Below are 20,000 nucleotides of genomic sequence, written 5' to 3'. Positions count from 1 at the left end.
TCTGAGGTGTTCGGCAGCAAAATTGGCTAAACTAAAGTTAAAATGTTAATGTTATCATGCTAAAGTTATTAGCATGCTAACAGATAAAATCGGCAGCAAAATTGGCTAAAAATATCAACATGCCAAAATATTGACATTAGCATGCTAACAGTTAACATGTATCAAGTCCCAAGATATATATAACTCTCAGGTGTTCGGCAGCAAAATTGGCTAAACTAAAGTTATCATGTTAATGTTATTATGCTAAAGTTATTAGCAAGCTAACAGTTAAAATTGGCATAAAATCGACAGCAAAATTGGCTAAAAAGATCAACATGCCAAAATGTTGACATTAGCATGCTAACAGTTAGCATGTATCAAGTACCAAATTATATGACTCTAAGGTGTTCGGCAGCAAAACTGGCTAAAGTAAAGTTAACATGTTAATGTTATTATGCTTAAGTTATTAGCATGTTAACAGTTAAAATTGGCATACAATCGGCAGAAAAATTAGCTAAAAATAACATGCGAAAATGTTGACATTAGCATGCAAACAGTTAGCATGTATCAAGTACCAAGTTATACGACTGAGGCGTTCAGCAGCAAATTTGGCTAAAAATGTTAACATGCGAAAATGTTGACATTAGCATGCTAACAGTTAACATGTATCAAGTCCCAAGTTATATGACTCTCAGGTGTTCGGCAGCAAAATTGGCTAAAAATAACCTGCAAAAATTTTGACATTAGCATGCTCTCAGTTAGCATGTATCAAGTACCAAATTATATGACTCTGAGGTGTTCGGCAGCAAAATTGGCTAAATGAAAGTTAACATGTTAATGTTATTATGCTAAAGTTATTAGCATGCTAACAGTTAAAATTGGCATAAAATTGGCAGAAGAAATTGGCTAAAAATAACAACATGCTAAAATGTTGACATTAGCATGCTAACAGTTAGCATGTACCAAGTTATATGACTGAGGTGTTTGGCAGCAAAAGTGGCTAAAAATATCAACATGCGAAAATGTTGACATTAGCATGCTAACAGTTAGCATGTACCAAGTTATATGACTGAGGTGTTTGGCAGCAAAATTGGTTAAAAATATTAACGGTTAACATGTAACAAGTCCCAAGTTATGACTCCCAGGTGTTTGGCAGTAAAATTTGCTAAAGTAAAGTTAACATGTTAATGCTATTTTTGCAATGCTAACATTAGCATGCTAACAGTTAAATCTGGCATAAAGTCGGCAGCAAAATTGGCTAAAAACAACATGCAAAAATGTTGACATTAGAATTCTAACAGTTAAAAGGTATCAAGTTCCAAGTTATATGACTCTCAGGTGTTTTACAGCAAAATTGGCTAAAAATGTCAATATGCGAAAATGTTGGAATTAGCATGCTAACAGTTAGCATGTATCAAGTACCAAATTATATGACTCTGAGGTGTTCGGCAGCAAAATTGGCTAAACTAAAGTTAAAATGTTAATGTTATCATGCTAAAGTTATTAGCATGCTAACAGATAAAATCGGCAGCAAAATTGGCTAAAAATATCAACATGCCAAAATATTGACATTAGCATGCTAACAGTTAACATGTATCAAGTCCCAAGATATATATAACTCTCAGGTGTTTGGCAGCAAAATTGGCTAAAGTAAAGTTAACATGTTAATGTTATTATTCTAATGCTAACATTAGCATGCTAACAGTTAAAATTGGCATAAAATAGGCAGCAAAATTGGCTGAAAACATCAACATGCGAAAATGTTGACATTACAATTCTAACAGTTAAAAAGTATCAAGTTCCAAGTTATATGACTCTCAGATGTTTTACAGCAGAATTGGCTAAAAATGTCAACATGCGAAAATGTTGAAATTAGCATGCTAACAGTTAAGATGTATCAAGTACCAAATCATACGACTGATGGCAGCAAAATTGGCTAAAAATATCAACATGCGAAAATGTTGACATTAGCATGCTTACAGTTAGCATGTATCAAGTACCAAATTATATGACTCTGAGCTGTTCGGCAGCAAAACTGGCTAAAGTAAAGTTAACATGTTAATGTTATTATGCTTAAGTTATTAGCATGCTAACAGTTAAAATTGGCATACAATCGGCAGAAAAATTGGCTAAAAATATCAACATGCGAAAATGTTGACATTAGCATGCGAATAGTTAACATGTATCAAGTTCCAAGTTATATGACTCTAAGGTGTTTGGCAGCAAAAGTGGCTAAAAATATCAACATGCGAAAATGTTGACGTTAGCATGCTAACAGTTAACATGTATCAAGTTCCAAGTTATATGACTCTGAGGTGTTTGGCAGCAAAAGTGGCTAAAAATATCAACATGCGAAAATGTTGACGTTAGCATGCTAACAGTTAGCATGTATCAACTGCGCCACTAAAGTTGACGTCCAGCCACACGTCTCACCTGCGATGCGGCCCAGTGGAATCTGCGGCTCCTCCGGGGGCGACACGGGCATGATGATGTTCCTGTAGAGCGCCTCCTCCTGTTGCTGCTGCTGGTGGTGGTGCTGCTGGTGGTGCAAGAGATGGTGCGGCTGCTGGGCCGTCGTCATCTGGTGGCCGTGCACCTTCCCCTCCCGGCCGTTCTCAAGCGCCGCCTGGGGCCCGCCACGGCCGTGCCTGAAGTCCACGGCGCCGGCGCTCCGTCCGGCGCCCGGGAAGAGCGGGTTCATGATGGCGCTGGGCATGAGCTGGATGACACGAGGAGGGCCCGCCTCCTGGCTGCCCGGGCTGCCGGCCTCTCTGGGGGTGGCGCAGCGGCCGTTGGGGGCGGGCGGGGAGAGCGCCAGAGGGTACGCGTCCTCGGGCAGGTGGTGGTTGCTGTCCGGCAGCTGCGAGAAGGACTGCAGGTGGTCCTCGGCGCCGGCCCGCGGGTGACTCTGCTCCGGCGGGGACTGCCGCGGCGCCGGGTGGTGCGGCGAGCGGGAGCGGTGTCGCAACTCGATGGTCGGCGGATGCTGCGGGAGTGGCTCTGTCGCGCATGGCGCCCGTCGTACCGTCTCTGCGGACACAAGGGAATCAAACCCCTCAAGTCAATGGCTGCTGGGAAACATTGGGTAATGACGGGGTTCTGGGCAGAAACTACCGTATTTCCTTGAATTGCCGCCGGGGCGCTAATTATTTTAAATTTCAGGCACTTACCAAAGGCATGCAGTAAAAGTAAGCATGCGCTAATTATTTTAAAACCTCTTCTAACACCGGCACTTACCAAAGGCATGCGGTAAAAGTAAGCATGCGCTAATTAAACTCTTCTCACTACGGCGCTTACCAAAGGTATGCGGTAAAAGTAAGCATGCGCTAATTATTTTAAAACCTCTTCTAACTCCGGCACTTACCAAAGGCCTGCGGTAAAAGTAAGCATGCGCTAATATTTTTAAAACCTCTTCTCACTCCGGCACTTACCAAAGGTATGAGGTAAAAGTAAGCATGCACTAATTATTTTAAAACCTCTTCTCACTTTGGCACTTACAAAAGGCATGCGGTAAAAGTAAGCATGTGCTAATTATTTTAAAACCTCTTCTCACTCCGGCACTTACCAAAGGCATGCGGTAAAAGTAAGCATGCGCTAATTAAACTCTTCTCACTACGGCGCTTACCAAAGGTATGCGGTAAAAGTAAGCATGCGCTAATTATTTTAAAAACCTCTTCTCACTCCGGTGCTTCAAAGGAATGCAGTAAAAGTAAGCATGTGCTAATTATTTTAAAACCTCTTCTCAATCCGGCACTTACCAAAGGCATGCGGTAAAAGTAAGCATGCGCTAATTATTTTAAAACCTCTTCTCACTCCGGCACTTACCAAAGGCATGCGGTAAAAGTAAGCATGCGCTAATTATTTTAAAACGTCTTCTCACTCCGGCACTTACCAAAAGTATGCAGTAAAAGTAAAATGCGCTAATTATTTCAAAACCTCTTCTCACTCCGGCACTTACCAAAGGCATGCGGTAAAAGTAATAATGCGCTAATTAAACTATTCTCACTCCGCCGCTTACAAAAGGTATGCAGTAAAAGTAAGCATATGCTAATTAGTTCAAAACCTCTTCTCACTCCGGCACTTACCAAAGGCATGCGGTAAAAGTAAGCATGCGCTAATTATTTTAAAACCTCGTCTCACTCCTGCGCTTACCAAAGGCATGCGGTAAAAGTAAGCATGCGCTAATTATTTTAAAACCTCTTCTCACTCCGGCACTTACCAAAAGCATGCGGTAAAAGTAAGCAAGCGCTAATTAGTTTAAAACCTCTTCTCACTCTGGCACTTACCAAAGGCATGCGGTAAAAGTAAGCACGCGCTAATTAAACTCATCTCACTCCGGCGCTTACCAAAGGCATGCAGTAAAAGTAAGCATGCGCTAATTAGTTTAAAACCTCTTCTCAATCCGGCACTTACCAAAGGCATGTGGTAAAAGTAAGCACGCTCTAATTATTTTAAAACTTCTTCTTACTCCGGCACTTAACAAAGGCATGCGGTAAAAGTAAGCACGCGCTAATTATTTTAAAACCTCTTCTCACTCCGGCACTTACCAAAGGTATGCAGTAACAATTTGAGTGTGATGTAAGCTTGGACCTTAAATCCTACTGAATAGCTCTTAATCTTCTTCCCTTTATGCAATTTCAAATTACCGGTATTGAAATCAGCCTCCTCTATTTTGAAAATGATGACAGGGGTAGTGTCACTCGTGACGTCACGAGTTTGACCAGGCGGTAATTGAAGGCAGGTGGGCGTGGCTAAACAAACAAACAAACACAATAGTTGTTGTAAATACATTATATGGTAGTATACAGGGAGGGGCCAGCGGAGGAAGTATGGTGTCGGGTTGTGTTTCAGGAGTTACTTCTTTGAATGTTGGACAATTCCATGCTCCCCAACCTTGTGGGAACAGTTTGAAGCGGGCCCCTTCCTCTTCCAACATGACTGTGCACCAGTGCACAAAGCATTGGTCGGGCGTGGATGAACTTGACTGGCCTGCACAGAGTCCTAACCTGGACCTAATAGAACACTTTTGGGATGAACAGTATTTGGCCACTTGCTTTAAGTACCATCCCATTAGTAACCCATAACTTTCAATACGATGTGGGTCCACCTTTTGCAGCTATTACAGCTTCAACTCGTCTAGGAAGGGCTGTCCACAAGGTTGCGGAGTGTGTTTATAGGACTTTTCCACCATTCTTCCAAAGGCGTATTGGTGAGGTCACACACTGAAGGCTTGGCACTCAGTCTCTGTTCTAATCCATCCCAAAGGGGTTCTATCAGGTTCAGGTCAGGACTCTGTGCAGGCCAGTCAAGTTCATCCATACCAGCCTCTGTCATCCATGTCTTTTTATGGATCTTGCTTTGTGCACTGGTGCTCCAGGATACCAAAACATGTTGGACAATTCCATGCTCCCCAACCTTGTGAGAACAGTTTGGAGAAGGCCCCTTCCTCTTCAAGCAAGGTCTATAAAATCGTGGATGAACTTGACTGGCCTGCACAGAGTCCTGACCTTAACCCAATAGACCACCTTTAGGATGAATTAGAACGGAGACTGAGAGGCCAGCCTTTCTCACCAATGCGCTTTTGGAAGAATGGTGGAAAATTCCTATAAACACACTCCGCAACCTTGTGGACAGCCCTTCCCAGAAGCTGTAATTGCTGCAAAAGATGGACCCACATCTTATTGAACCCAATGGGTTAAAGTTAAAGTAGCAATGATTGTCACACACACACACACACACACACACACACACACACACACACACGAGGTGTGGCAAAAATATCATCAAATGATACCGATCTTAGGGCGGACACTCTAACCACTAGGCCACTGACTAGGTATGGGAATGGGATGGCACTCAATGCATTGTTCTATCGGGTTCACGTCAGGACTCTGTGCAGGCCAGTCAAGTTCACCCACGCCAAACTCTGTCATCCACGTCTTTATGGACCTTGCTTTGTGCAGTCATGTTGGAAGAGTAAAGGGGCCCGCTCCAAACTGTTCCCACAAGGTCGTGAGCAGGGAATTGTCCAAAACCTTTTTGGTATCCTGGAGCATTCAAAGAACTAACTCCTGAAAAACAACCCCACACCGCTGACCCCTCTCTGGTCAGTTTATGTGGCCTAACCACTCGGTGGCTGAGTTGCTGTTGTTCCCAAACTCTTCACTTTTCTTATAATAAAGTTGACTTTGGAATATTTAAGAGCGAGGACTGGATTTGTCGCACAGGTGGCATCCTGTGACAGTTCCATGCTGGAAATCACTGAGAGTGGCCCATTCTTTCACATGTTTGTAGAAACAGTCTCCATGCCTAAGTGCTGGATTTGATACACCGGGCCAAGTGATTAGGGACACCTGATTCTCATCATTTAGATGGGTGGCCAAATACTTTTGGCAACGTAGTGTAAATAGTGAATGTCTGCTGCCGGCTGTCATCTACTGACGGCCACTGGGTGTCACTGTTACGCAGCAACATTCCGACATTGACTGCTGCCTGCAAGCAGGAAGTCAGGTGTTTACCACACTTTTCACCACAAGTTTCCTGGTGGAACAGGTTTCGTTTCACGCTTCTTGGAAACACTTGGGTGTTGTTGTTAATGCTGCCAAATTAAAGCAGCAGCTATTATTACAGCGCCTAATAAAACACAACAGGGTTCTGTGTGAGGCTTTTTTTTTTTTTTTTTTAAATAATGAAATTATTTCTTCTTTTTTCTGCACATATTTACTTTACTCAAAAGACGTGTGTCATACTTGACTTTATAAAAAAAAATACTATTTTATTTAAAGAAATTAAAAAAAACCCACATCAGCAGATATATACAAATATATACAGTACATATATACATATATATATATATACAGTACATATATACAAATATATACAGTACATGTGGGGCGGCATAGCTCGGTTGGTAGAGTGGCCGTGCCAGCAACTTGAGGGTTGCAGGTTCGATTCCCGCTTCTGCCATCCTAGTCACTGCCGTTGTGTCCTTGGGCAAGACACTTTACCCACGTGCTCCCAGTGCCACCCACACTGGTTTAAATGTAATTTAGATATTGGGTTTCACTATGTAAAGCGCTTTGAGTCACTAGAGAAAAGCGCTATATAAATATAATTCACTTCACTTCACACTTCACATATATATACAAATATACAAACCCCGTGGGAAATTGTGTTAGATGTAAATATAAACGCAATACAATGATTTGCAAATCATTTTCAACCCACATTCAGTTGAATATGCTACAAAGACAACATATTTGATGTTCAAACTGATAAACATTTTGTTGTTGTTGCAAATAATCATTACTTTAGAATTTGATGCCAGCAACATGTGCCAAAAAAGGTTGGGAAAGGTGGCAATAAATACTGATAAAGTTGAGGAATGCTCATCAAACACTTATTAGGAACATACCACAGGTGTGCAGGCTAATTGGGAACAGGTGGGTGCCGTGATTGGGTATCAAAACAGCCTCCCAAAAAATGCTCAGTTTTTCACAAGAAAGGATGGGGCGAGGTACACCCCTTTGTCCACAACTGCGTGAGCAAATAGTCAAACAGTTTAAGAACAACGTTTCTCAAAGTGCAATTACAAAAAAATTTAGGGATTCCAACATCTACGGTCCATAATATCATCAAAAGGTTCGGAGAATCTGGAGAAATCACTCCAAGTAAGCGGCATGGCCGGAAACCAACATTGAATGACCGTGACCTTCGATTCCTCAGACGGCACTGTATCAAAAACAGACATCAACCTCTAAAGGATATCACCACATGGGCTCAGGAACACTTCAGAAAACCACTGTCACTAAATACAGTTTGTCGCTACATCTGTAAGTGAAAGTTAAAGCTCTACTATGCAAAGCGAAAGACATTTATCAATAACATCCAGAAACGCCGCCGGCTTCGCTGGGCCCGAGATCATCTAAGATGGACTGATGCAAAGTGGAAAAGTGTTCTCTGGTCTGACGAGTCCACATTTCAAATTGTTTTTGGAAATATTCGACATTGTGTCATCCGGACCAAAGGGGAAGCGAACCATCCAGACTGTTAGACGCAAAGTTCAAAAGCCAGCATCTGTGATGGTATGGGGGTGCATTAGTGCCCAAGGCATGGGTAACTTACACATCACCATTAATGCTGAAAGGTACATACAGATTTTGGAACAACATATGCTGCCATCTAAGCGCCCTCTTTTTCATGGACGCCCCTGCTTATTTCAGCAAGACAATGCCAAGCCACATTTAGCAAGTGTTACAACAGCGTGGCTTCGTAAAAAAAAGAGTGCGGGTACTTTCCTGGCCCGCCTGCAGTTCAGACCTGTCTCCCATGGAAAATGTGTGGCGCATTATGAAGCGTAAAATACAACAGCGGAGCCATAAATGATCCATTTTGGTGATGTAGAAAAGTTACAATCCAATCAAACGAGCTTCATGGCCTTTTAACTTCATGTGAGTGATTATGATTGACGACACCTGCTGACTTCTCTGAGCACATTTAAATAGGCCTTATGTGATGCAGTCATTAGACTCGGTTACAAAAGCGACAATGGGAAAGTCAAAGGAACTCAGCACTGATCTAAAAAAAAAAAAATGAACCATTGACTTGAACAAGTCAGGAAAGTCACTTGGAGCCATTTCAAATCAGCTTAAGGTAAAAAAAAAGCAACTGTGTGAACAATTGTTCCAAAGTATAAAGTGCATGGCACAGTTTTGTCACTGCCACGATCAGGAAGAAAACGCAAGCCATCACCTGCTGCTGAGAGATAATTGGTCGGGATGATCAAGAGTCAACCCAGAACCACTAAAAAGCAGTTCTGCCAGAACACAGGTGTCCGCAGTCAAGCGTGTTTTGCATGAACCATGGACTGAGAGGCTACCATGCAAGAAGGAAGCCCTTAAGTTTGCTGCTGATCACATGGACAAAGATAAGACCTTCTGGAGGAAAGTTCTGTAGTCAGATGAAACTAAAATGGAGCTGTTTGGCCACAATAACCAGCGATATGTTTGGAGGAGACAAGGTAAGGCTTTTAATCCCAGGAACACTCTGCCTACCGTCAAGCAGGGTGGTGGTAGTATTGTTTTGCTGCCAATTGAAATGGTGTTTTACAGAGAGTAAATGGGACAATGAAAAAGGAGGAGTACCTCCCAAATTGTTCAGGACAAGCTAAAATCATCAGCCCGGAGGTTGGGTCTTGGACACACTTGAACAATGACCCCAAACACAGGTCAAAAGTGGTAAAGGAATGGCTAAGAATGAAGGTTTTAGAATGGCCTTCCCAAAGTCCTGACTTAAAGGTGTGGACAATGCTGAAGAAACAAGTCCATGTCAGAAAAGCAACACATTTAGCTGAGCTGCAACATTTTTGTGATGAAAAATGTAAACAGAAGCTTGTGGACGGCTACCAAAAGCGCCTTATTGCAGTGAAACTTGCCAAGGGACATGGAAGCATATGTACGTATACTTTTGACCCTCACATTTTCAGTAGAGCCATAATAAAGTCATAAAAGAACCAAACTTTGTGAATGTTTTTTGTGAGCAACAAGTATGTGCTCCAATTACTGCATCACAAAAAAATAAGAGTTATAGAATTGATTGGGAACTCAAAACAGCCATGACATTATGTTCTTTACAAGTGTATGTAAACTTTTGACCACCACTGTATATATTTATATATATACCAATAATTATAAAGCAAAACTAATTAGTAAAGTAAATAGTAACAACACAGTATTTAATACGAACATTATTGAATTCAATATTAATCCAATGAATGATTAAATATTGCAATATTTAATTTAGCTGGGTTGTGGCGGTACTCCGTTGTAATGCACTTCTCCGCCACTTGTGGCAGTCATGCCAAGATCCACCAAGCAGAAGAAGTCTGGAGCTGACGTCAAAGAGAAGTTTCTTAAGCGCAAAAAAAAAAAATTCGAACTAAAGTGGCGAAGCCAAGTTTTCATTTGCAATGATGAAATATTAGCATTGCAACACATGCCAATACGGCCTTTTTAGTTTACTAAATTGCAATTTTTAATTTCCCGCGAGTTTCTTGTTGAAAACGTCGCGGAATGATGATGCGTGCGTTTGACGTCACCGGTTGTAGCGGACATTATTTTCCAGCCCGATCCAAGCTATAGTCTGCTTTAATCGCATAATTCCACAGTATTTTGGACATCTGTGTTGCTGAATCTTTTGCAATTTGTTCAATTAATAATGGAGACGTCAAAGAAGAAAGATGTAGGTGGGAAGCTTTTAGCCTTTAGCCACAAAAACACAGTGTTTCCTTGTTTAAAATTCCCGAAGATGAAGCTTTACTATGGATCAGAGCGGTCAAGCGAACATGTCAACCGGCAGGTTTCGGTGAGAAAATTGTGGTAATAAGTTGCCTCTTACCGGAGACATCAGCGGAGCTTCCGTCCTGCTGCAGCTGCCGTGACCTCCCTAAGAGACTCTGGCGTCAACACACCCATGTCCACACCCCTCCGACTTTCAGGTACTATTTACTCTCACTAAAACACTAGCAACACAATAGAAAGATAAGGGATTTTCCAGAATTATCCTAGTAAATGTGTCTAATAACATCTGAATCACTCCAGTGTTCATTTTGACGGCAAAATTTGTTTATTTAAATTTTTTTAGTTTTAGTCTAGTTTTAGTCGACGAAATATCATAAGGTTATAGTCGAGGAAAACTACAGTAGATTTAGTCGACTAAAGGGTAATATGTAAACTTTCCCTTCAATTTCTGAAAGTCAAAGCAAAACAGCGGAAAAATCACCGATACAAGTCGTGTTTTGATGAAAATCACGTCTCAAATTTAGTATTTCACGAGTAAACCGTGTGATAAACGGGATAACGTCGAGTGAGTTGTATGTTGTGGAAAATGCTTACCTGTGTGTGGATTTCGGGGTGATTCGACTGTAAATGTCGCTTCAAGTTTGTTGTGTTTTTCCCCGTTTCTTATACTGCGTCTTGTTATCTTTGATCTCAAATATAAAAATGTCCCTATATGTCCTCTCTCCTCTTCCTCCCCGGCGTTGACATGTTGTCTCAAACGCAAACTACGTTTACGTAACTTCCTTACCACCTCGCTCTGATTGGTTCTCTTCTCGACTCCTCCCGGCTCTTCCTAACGAAACGAGTTCTGATTGGACCTAGTCTCTGGCAGACATTTTCGTCTCGTTTTTATTCGTTGGCGAATATGTCGATAAGCCTCGTCATCGTCTTAGTCCACGTGAATTATTTTTTATTCAGTTATTGTCTCGTTTTAGTCAGAAAAAAAAGGTCGTTGACGATAACTATGACGAACATTCTTCGTCAACAAAATTAACACTGCAATCGCCTTTTTTTTTTTCTTTCTAGTCCTTCACTCTAAATTTCCTCATCCACACATTTTTCATCCTCGCTCCAATTAATGGGAAAATTGTCGCGTTCTCGGTCCGAATCGCTCTAGCTGCTGGTGGCCATGATTGTAAACAATGTGAGGATGTGAGGAGCTCCACAACACGTGACGTCACGCGCACATCTGGCGTCCACCGCAGCCATCCTACTTTCAGGTATGACTTTACAATCTGTGAATTAGTGAAGTGAATTATATTTATATAGCGCTTTTTCTCTAGTGACTCAAAACGCTTTACATAGTGAAACCCAATATATACTTTTTATATTTAAACCAGTGTGGGTGGCACTGGGAGCAGGTGGGTAAAGTGTCTTGCCCAAGGACACAACGGCAGTGACAGAAGCGGGGATCGAACCTACAACCCTCAAGTTGCTGGCATGGCTGCTCTACCAACCGAGCTAAAACACTATTAAAACAATAAGCAGATAAGGGATTTTCCAGAATTATCCTAGTAAATGTGTCTAATTACATCTGAAACACTAGCACTGCCGCCGCCCGGAGCCGTCGCTTTTTCTTTTTTTCTTTTTTTTTAGTGCCTCACTCTAACGTTTGTCATCCACAAATCTTTCATCCTCGCTCCAATTAATGGGAAAATTGTCGCTTTCTCGGTCCGAATCGTTCTAGCTGCTGGTGGCCATGATTGTAAACAATGTGAGGATGTGAGGAGCTCCACAGCCCGTGACGTCACACGCACATCGTCAGCTACTTCCGGTAAAGGCAAGGCTTTTTTATTAGCAACCAAAAGTTGTGAACTTTATCGTCGATGTTCTCTACTAATTCCTTTCAGCAAAAGTATGGCAATATTGTGAAATGATCAAGTATGACACATAAAATGGACCTGCTATCCCCGTTTAAATAAGAACATCTCATTTCAGTAGGCCTTTAATCTTATCCACAATGTAGTTAAGACACATATAATTATTATGAAATATACGTGTGTGTGTGTATATAATACCACCATGCAGAGTTTTTTTTAAAGACAGTGACTCCTATTCCATCCTTCAGCAGCTGACTTTATTTAGCAAACACAATGCTTAGAAAAATAAAAACATCTGTTCTCGTCTTACATAGGATTGTGAAGAATTCCAAAAAAAAAAAGTGCAGTTCCCCTTTAAGTTCATTTAAATCTTTGGAAAATAAATGCATCAAAGTACCACATCTTCCTGTATGACAATCTGACATTGCATTTATTTTCATATTTTAGCCTCTTTTGTTGAAGACAATTCCCATTATGCAAGCTAGTATGAACCTGATATTAAAGGCTTACTGAAATGAGATTTTCTTATTTAAAAACGGAGATAGCAGGTCCACTCTATGTGTCATACTAGATCATTTTGCGATATTGCCATATTTTTGCTGAAAGGATTTAGTAGAGAACATTGAAAATAAAGTTCACAACTTTTGGTCGCTAATAAAAAAGCCTTTCCTGTACCGGAAGTAGCAGACGATGTGCGCGTGACGTCACGGGTTGTGGAGCTCCTCACATCCTCACATTGTTTACAATCATGGCCACCAGCAGCGAGAGCGATTTGGACCGAGAAAGCTACGATTACCCTATTAATTTGAGCGAGGATGAAAGATTCGTGGATGAGGAAAGTAAGAGTGAAGGAATAGAAAATTAAAAAAAAAAAAAAAAGACTATACAGTGGGAGCGATTCTGATGTTTTTAGACAAATTTACTAGGATAATTCTGGAAAATCCCTAATCTGCTTAATGTGTTACAAGTGTTTTAGTGAGATTATATGGTCTGAAGGTCTGCCCTGCACCGTTCTTCAGCACCAGTCGACAGGTGGTGGCGATGCCCACCTCTGCCTTTTGCAAGGCAACCTTTTCGAAACACGATCTTTCGAAATAATCGCTGCATAATAAACTGTACTTGGTGTGTGTGGTCCAATCCAATAGCAATAGTTTGCGGCAAGAAAGTGGCGTAAACCTGGCACTTTTGTCAACGGAATTTGGCACAGCAAGGGAAAAAAAAGCCGAAGGGGTGTGGTGACCGCCAGTGTCTCTGAGGGAAGCCACGTTTCTCGACGAGGCGAGGGCGGCCGGGCTGAGATTTTTTTTTTTTTTTCCTTCCTCCACGGTGGAAGCATCCGATGGTCAAGGGCGGCCGGTGGGAGGAGGCAAGAGAGTCCGCAGCTGCCGCACCGCACTACCTCTTTGACAGGCGCAGGAGGAAAGACGCACGCTCTCCGCTCATGTCTACGGCAAGAGCCGACTAATTACCACCATTTTCTCACCGAAACCTGCCGGTTGACATGTGGTAGGGAACCGTGTTCGCTTGACCGCTCTGTTCCATAGTAAAGCTTCACCATCATCTTTCGGGAATGTCAACAATGAAACACTGGCTGTGTTTGTGTTGCTAAAGCTGGCCGCAATACACCGCTTCCCACCTACAGCTTTCTTCTTTGATGTCTCCATTGTTCATTGAACACATTGCAAAAGATTCAGCAACACAGATGTCCAGAATACTGTGGAATTTTGAGATGAAAACTGACGACTTATAGCTGGGAACGATGCCGGAACAAAATGTCCTCTACAATCTGTGACGTCACGCGTCATCATACAGAGACGTTTCAGCAGGATATTTCGGCGCAAAATTTAAAATTGCAATTCAGTAAACTAAAAAGGCCGTATTGGCATGTGTTGCAATGTTAATATTTCATCATTGATATATAAACTATCAGACTGCGTGGTCGGTAGTAGTGGCTTTCAGTAGGTCTTTAAGTTCATTAAAATATTTGGAAAATAAATGCATAAAAGTACCACATCTTCCTGTATGACAATCTGACATTGCATTTGTTTTCATATTTTAGCCTCTTTTTTTTAAGTTAATTCCCATTATGCAAGCCAGTATGCACCGGAGATTAATCATGGTTAATTCAAATTCAAATGATGATTATTTTTTAGCATTTTTCATGCGCAAAAAATTTTATTTTTATCCCCCCGCCCGTGAGTGGAAAAGACTTATGAGAGAAAACAGGAGCTGACCTTCGAGCTTGAGGTGCATCGTGCTGCTCTCGGGCAGCAGGTGGAAGGAGTTTCCGGGGAAATAGCCGGAGGGGTAGAAGACGTGGGGCTTCCTCTGCTTCAGGATGTGCTGCAGCAGCTCGTACAACACGTCGCCTGCACAGGGAAAGACAAAAAAAAAAAAAAAAAGACAGGGTCACGCGTTGAAAACGGGAAATCGATATTGCTGTGTAGGACTTCTCTTCCATTTCCAGAATGTGTAGTTCTTGAGTAACAATGGCGATACTCCCTTCTATCACCCCGCTGGGGTTACACGGTGCTACTATAGTCTGACTCAAACGCGGTACTACGCTCTGTTTGGAAAGCACCGGCTCCCGGGCATAGCATTGCTGGCTTTTACGAGCCGAGGAGCGCGTTCGGCAGTGCGCATGCACTGTGTACTTACAAGCAGACACAGTGTGTAGAGAGAAAAGTGAGAACGGACGCATTTTGGTGAAAAAAGTAAAGATAAAGGTGAAGTTATAACACTGAGACGCCCTCAAGAAGAGGTGCTTTAAGACATGGCTAGCTAAATAGCGGCTAACATCCGTCCACTGTGTTTTAGCTACTTCTAAATCACTAATCTTGGCCTCCGTGGCGACAAATAAAGTAGGTTTCTTCCAAGTATCGTTATCACAACAACAACAAAAAAACATATCCGGCCAGAGGCTGGAGCAGACACAACAAAGCAACCAAGAGAGACGACTGGAGGACGAGGAATAGCTAAAAAATGCTTCACTACACAATAGCACACCGGCGCCACAATGTAAACAAACGCCATGGGTGGATCGACACCTGACATCTACTGTAATGATACCAAGTAAAGGAACATATCTAGTTGATGCTACTATGATTACATCGATATTTTTTATCGTCACAAAATGTTCCTTTTTTTTTTTTTAATTCACATGTTTATAAACTCAGTAAATATGTCCCTGGACACTTGAGGACTTTGAATATGACCCATGTATGATCCTGTAACTACTTGGTATCGGATCGATGCCTAAATGTGTGGTATCATCCAAAACTAATGTAAAGTATCAAAGAAGAGAAGAATAAGTGAATATTACATTTTAACAGAAGTGTAGATGGAACATGTTAAGAGAGGAAGTAAGCAGATATTAACAGTAAATTAACAAGTAGATTAATAATCCATTTTTACAGTTTGTCCTTAATATTGACAAAATAATACGTAGATACTGGCCACCTTAGAGCCAGTGCTGATGGACTGCGTAAATGCGTGGTTTGATGCCTGCTTTTCTGCAGACAGGAAGGCCCTTCAAACAGTCACCAGTACAGCGGAGAAGATTATTGGCCGCCCTCTGTGTTACTGCATACGTCAGCAGACCAATTAGGAGTATTTGTTAGTTTACTTGTTACTAAAAGACGAGTTGTCTAGTATGGTCAACATTTTATTTAAGCACTAAATTACAATAATAAACATATGTTTCATGTACACTAAGATTTGTTTGTTCAAATACAGACATTAATGCCATTTTTTGTGGTCCCCTTTATTTAGAAAAGTATCTTAACACATTTTTGTACCAGTACCAAAACATTGGTATTGGGACAACCCTAAACCCGACTAGTCTGTCTTAAGTAGCCATGCATAAAGGCGGTTTTTAACCTTTAAGGTTCCCCTCAAGGTGGTTCCAGTGGCTGTGCGCAACCCGAGGGTCCCTGGTTCAAATCCCACCTAGTACCAACCTCGTCACGTCCGTAGTGTCCTGAGCAAGACACTTCACCCTTGCTCCTGATGGGTGCTGGTTGGCGCCTTACATGGCAGCTCCCTCCTTCAGTGTGTGAATGTGTGTGTGAATGGGTAAATGTGGAAGTAGTGTCAAAGCGCTTTGAGTACCTTGAAGGTAGAAAAGCGCTATACAAGTACAACCCATTTATCATTTAAGTCTATTTTATTTTTATAATGTTTGTATTATTCAATACTCAAATGTGTTCAATTTGGCCCCGCAAGACTTTAACAAAGCCATCTTGTGGAAAATTTAACTAAATCAGATCAAAGACCCTTGAAGGTACTTTTGAATGTACTTATATGACACAATCCAAACAACCTTCCCTAGTCATGGTGCAAAAATACGTCTGGACACCCCTGGGCTAGATCAACAGTCTGTCGATGTAAAGTAAAATATATTTTAATTTTCCTGAAGGAACTCTCCTGAAGGAATCAATAAAGTACTATCTATCTATCTATCTATAATATATATACTGTATATATTTTTGTCAAAAAATATGCAGATAGCACAGCATATAGTTATACGACACAATCCAAACAACCTTCCCTAGTCATGATGCAAAAAGAAAAATGCAACTAACACAAAAGTCAACACACGTGGTAACACAGTACACAACCTGCTCACTCAACTTTGTGGATATTAGGGAAAAACGTCCAAACGCCATAAAAAAAAAATCTAAATAACACCCATTTTAAATCTGTGCATGAGGGGGAAAATGTAAAACACTTTTTGCAAACTTATCCATGTTTGGCACATTTTAGATGATTGATATTTCAGTTTAACAACATATCCATGATATTAAATATATATACATTATTTTAATAAAAGAGGTTCAGGCATGCATATACATTTACTTATTTACATGAAGTCGGTTTTCGGCCCCCAGCCCAGTTTTTATTAGCCCAATGCGGCCCCCCCCAGTCAAAAACTCTTGACACCCCTGCTCTAGATGTCGATGTAAAGTAAAATATATATATATATATATATATATATATATATATATATATATATATATATCCTCTCTGAGCTGCCACCTTACCGTGGTAGAGGAGTTTGCGTGTCCCAATGATCCTAGGAGCTATGTGGTCTGGGGGCTTTAAGCCCCCTGGTAGGGTCTCCCAAGGCAAACAGGTCCTAGGTGAAGGACCAGACAAAGAGCAGCTCGAAAACCTCTATGAAAAGTAAAAACAAAGGACCCAGATTTCCCTCGCCCGGACGCGGGTCACCGGGGTCCCCCTCTGGAGCCAGGCCCGGAGGTGGGGCACGATGGCGAGCGCCTGGTGGCCGGGCCTGTACCCATGGGGCCCGGCCGGGCACAGCCCGAAGAGGCAACGTGGGTCCCCCCTCCAATGGGCTCACCACCCATAGCAGGGGCCATAGAGGTCGGGTGCAATGTGAGCTGGGCGGCAGCCGAAGGCAGGGCACTTGGCGGTCCGATCCTCGGCTACATAAGCTCGCTCTTGGGACGTGGAACGTCACCTCACTGGGGGGAAAGGAGCCTGAGCTAGTGCGCGAAGTAGAGAAATTCCGGCTGGATGTAGTCGGACTCACTTCGACGCACAGCAAGGGCTCTGGAACCACTTCTCTTGAAAGGGGATGGACTCTCTTTCACTCTGGCGTGGCCGGCAGTGAGAGGCGACGGGCTGGGGTGGCAATTCTGGTTGCCCCCCGGCTTAAAGCCTGCACGTTGGAGTTCAACCCAGTGGACGAAAGGGTAGCCTCCCTCCGCCTTCGGGTGGGGGGACGGGTCCTGACTGTTGTTTGCGCTTACGCACCAAACAACAGTTCAGAGTACCCACCCTTTTTGGGTACACTCGAGGGAGTACTGGAGAGTGCTCCCCCGGGTGATTCCCTTGTTCTGCTGGGGGACTTCAACGCTCATGTTGGCAACGACAGTGAAACCTGGAGAGGCGTGATTGGGAAGAATGGTCGCCCGGATCTGAACCCGAGTGGTGTTTTGTTATTGGACTTCTGTGCTCGTCACAGTTTGTCCATAACAAACACCATGTTCAAACATAAGGGTGTCCATATGTGCACTTGGCACCAGGACACCCTAGGCCGCAGTTCCATGATCGACTTTGTAGTTGTGTCATCGGATTTGCGGCCTCATGTTTTGGACACTCGGGTGAAGAGAGGAGCGGAGCTTTCTACCGATCACCACCTGGTGGTGAGTTGGCTGCGATGGTGGGGGAGGATGCCGGACAGACCTGGCAGGCCCAAACGCATTGTGAGGGTTTGCTGGGAACGTCTGGCAGAGTCTCCTGTCAGAGAAAGTTTCAATTCCCACCTCCGGAGGAACTTTGAACATGTCACGAGGGAGGTGCTGGACATTGAGTCCGAGTGGACCATGTTCCGCACCTCTATTGTCGCAAGGTGGCCGCAAGGTAGTTGGTGCTTGTCGTGGCGGTAATCCTAGAACCCGCTGGTGGACACCAGCGGTGAGGGATGCCGTCAAGCTGAAGAAGGAGTCCTACCGGGTTCTTTTGGCTCATAGGACTCCAGAGGCAGTGGACAGGTACCGACAGGCCAAGCGGTGTGCAGCTTCGGCGGTCACAGAGGCAAAAACTCGGACATGGGAAGAGTTTGGGGAAGCCATGGAAAATGACTTCCGGATGGCTTCGAAGCGATTCTGGACCACCATCCGCCGCCTCAGGAAGGGGAAGCAGTGCACTGTCAACACCGTGTATGGTGCGGATGGTGTTCTGCTGACCTCAACTGCGGATGTTGTGGATAGGTGGAAGGAATACTTTGAAGACCTCCTCAATCCCACCAACACGTCTTCCTATGAGGAAGCAGCGCCTGGGGAATCTGTGGTGGACTCTCCTATTTCTGGGGCTGAGGTAGTTAAAAAGCTCCTCGGTGGCAAGGCCCCAGGGGTGGATGAGATCCGCCCGGAGTTCCTTAAGGCTCTGGATGCTGTGGGGCTGTCTTGGTTGGCAAGACTCTGCAGCATCGCGTGGACATCGGGGGCGGTACCTCTGGATTGGCAGACCGGGGTGGTGGTCCCTCTCTTTAAGAAGGGGGACCGGAGGGTGTGTTCCAACTATCGTGGGATCACACTCCTCAGCCTTCCCGGTAAGGTTTATTCAGGTGTACTGGAGAGGAGACTACGCCGGATAGTCGAACCTCGAATTCAGGAGGAACAGTGTGGTTTTCGTCCTGGTCGTGGAACTGTGGACCAGCTCTATACTCTCGGCAGGGTTCTTGAGGGTGCATGGGAGTTTGCCCAACCAGTCTACATGTGCTTTGTGGACTTGGAGAAGGCATTCGACCGTGTCCCTCGGGAAGTCCTGTGGGGAGTGCTCAGAGAGTACGGGGTATCGGACTGTCTTATTATGGCAGTCCGATCCCTGTACGATCAGTGTCAGGGCTTGGTCCGCATTGCTGGCAGTAAGTCGGACACGTTTCCAGTGAGGGTTGGACTCCGCCAAGGTTGCCCTTTGTCACCGATTCTGTTCATAACTTTCATGGACAGAATTTCTAGGCGCAGTCAAGGCATTGAGGGGTTCCGGTTTGGTGGCCGCGGGATTAGGTCTCTGCTTTTTGCAGACGATGCGGTCCTGTTGGCTTCATCTGGCCGGGATCTTCAGCTCTCACTGGATCGGTTCGCAGCCGAGTGTGAAGCGGCCGGAATGAGAATCAGCACCTCCAAATCCGAGTCCATGGTTCTCTCCCGGAAAAGGGTGGAGTGCCATCTCCGGGTTGGGGAGGAGACCCTGCCCCAAGTGGAGGAGTTCAAGTACCTAGGAGTCTTGTTCACGAGTGGGGGAAGAGTGGATCGTGAGATCGACAGGCGGATCGGTGCGGCGTCTTCAGTAATGCGCACGTTGTACCGATCTGTTGTGGTGAAGAAGGAGCTGA

At 43.5% G+C, this 20,000-nt stretch overlaps 1 protein-coding gene across 2 annotated transcripts in view; it reads right to left on the bottom strand.

The window, feature by feature from the left end:
• The window catches only part of etv6 (ETS variant transcription factor 6), a 96,293-nt gene that overhangs the window by 7,407 nt on the left and 68,886 nt on the right, over positions 1-20,000 (bottom strand). For both annotated transcript variants that reach the window (XM_061914038.1, XM_061914039.1), the window contains exons 4-5: positions 14,371-14,505; positions 2,413-3,009 (exon numbers count right to left, since the gene is read on the bottom strand). In XM_061914038.1, coding sequence (XP_061770022.1) covers positions 2,413-3,009; positions 14,371-14,505 — 732 coding nt within the window. The remainder of the gene's footprint in view (positions 1-2,412; positions 3,010-14,370; positions 14,506-20,000) is intronic.

This window comes from Nerophis ophidion, linkage group LG10 (genome assembly GCF_033978795.1).
Source record: "Nerophis ophidion isolate RoL-2023_Sa linkage group LG10, RoL_Noph_v1.0, whole genome shotgun sequence".
Classification (NCBI taxonomy): domain Eukaryota; kingdom Metazoa; phylum Chordata; class Actinopteri; order Syngnathiformes; family Syngnathidae; genus Nerophis; species Nerophis ophidion.
This window is presented reverse-complemented; position numbering and strand designations above follow the sequence as displayed.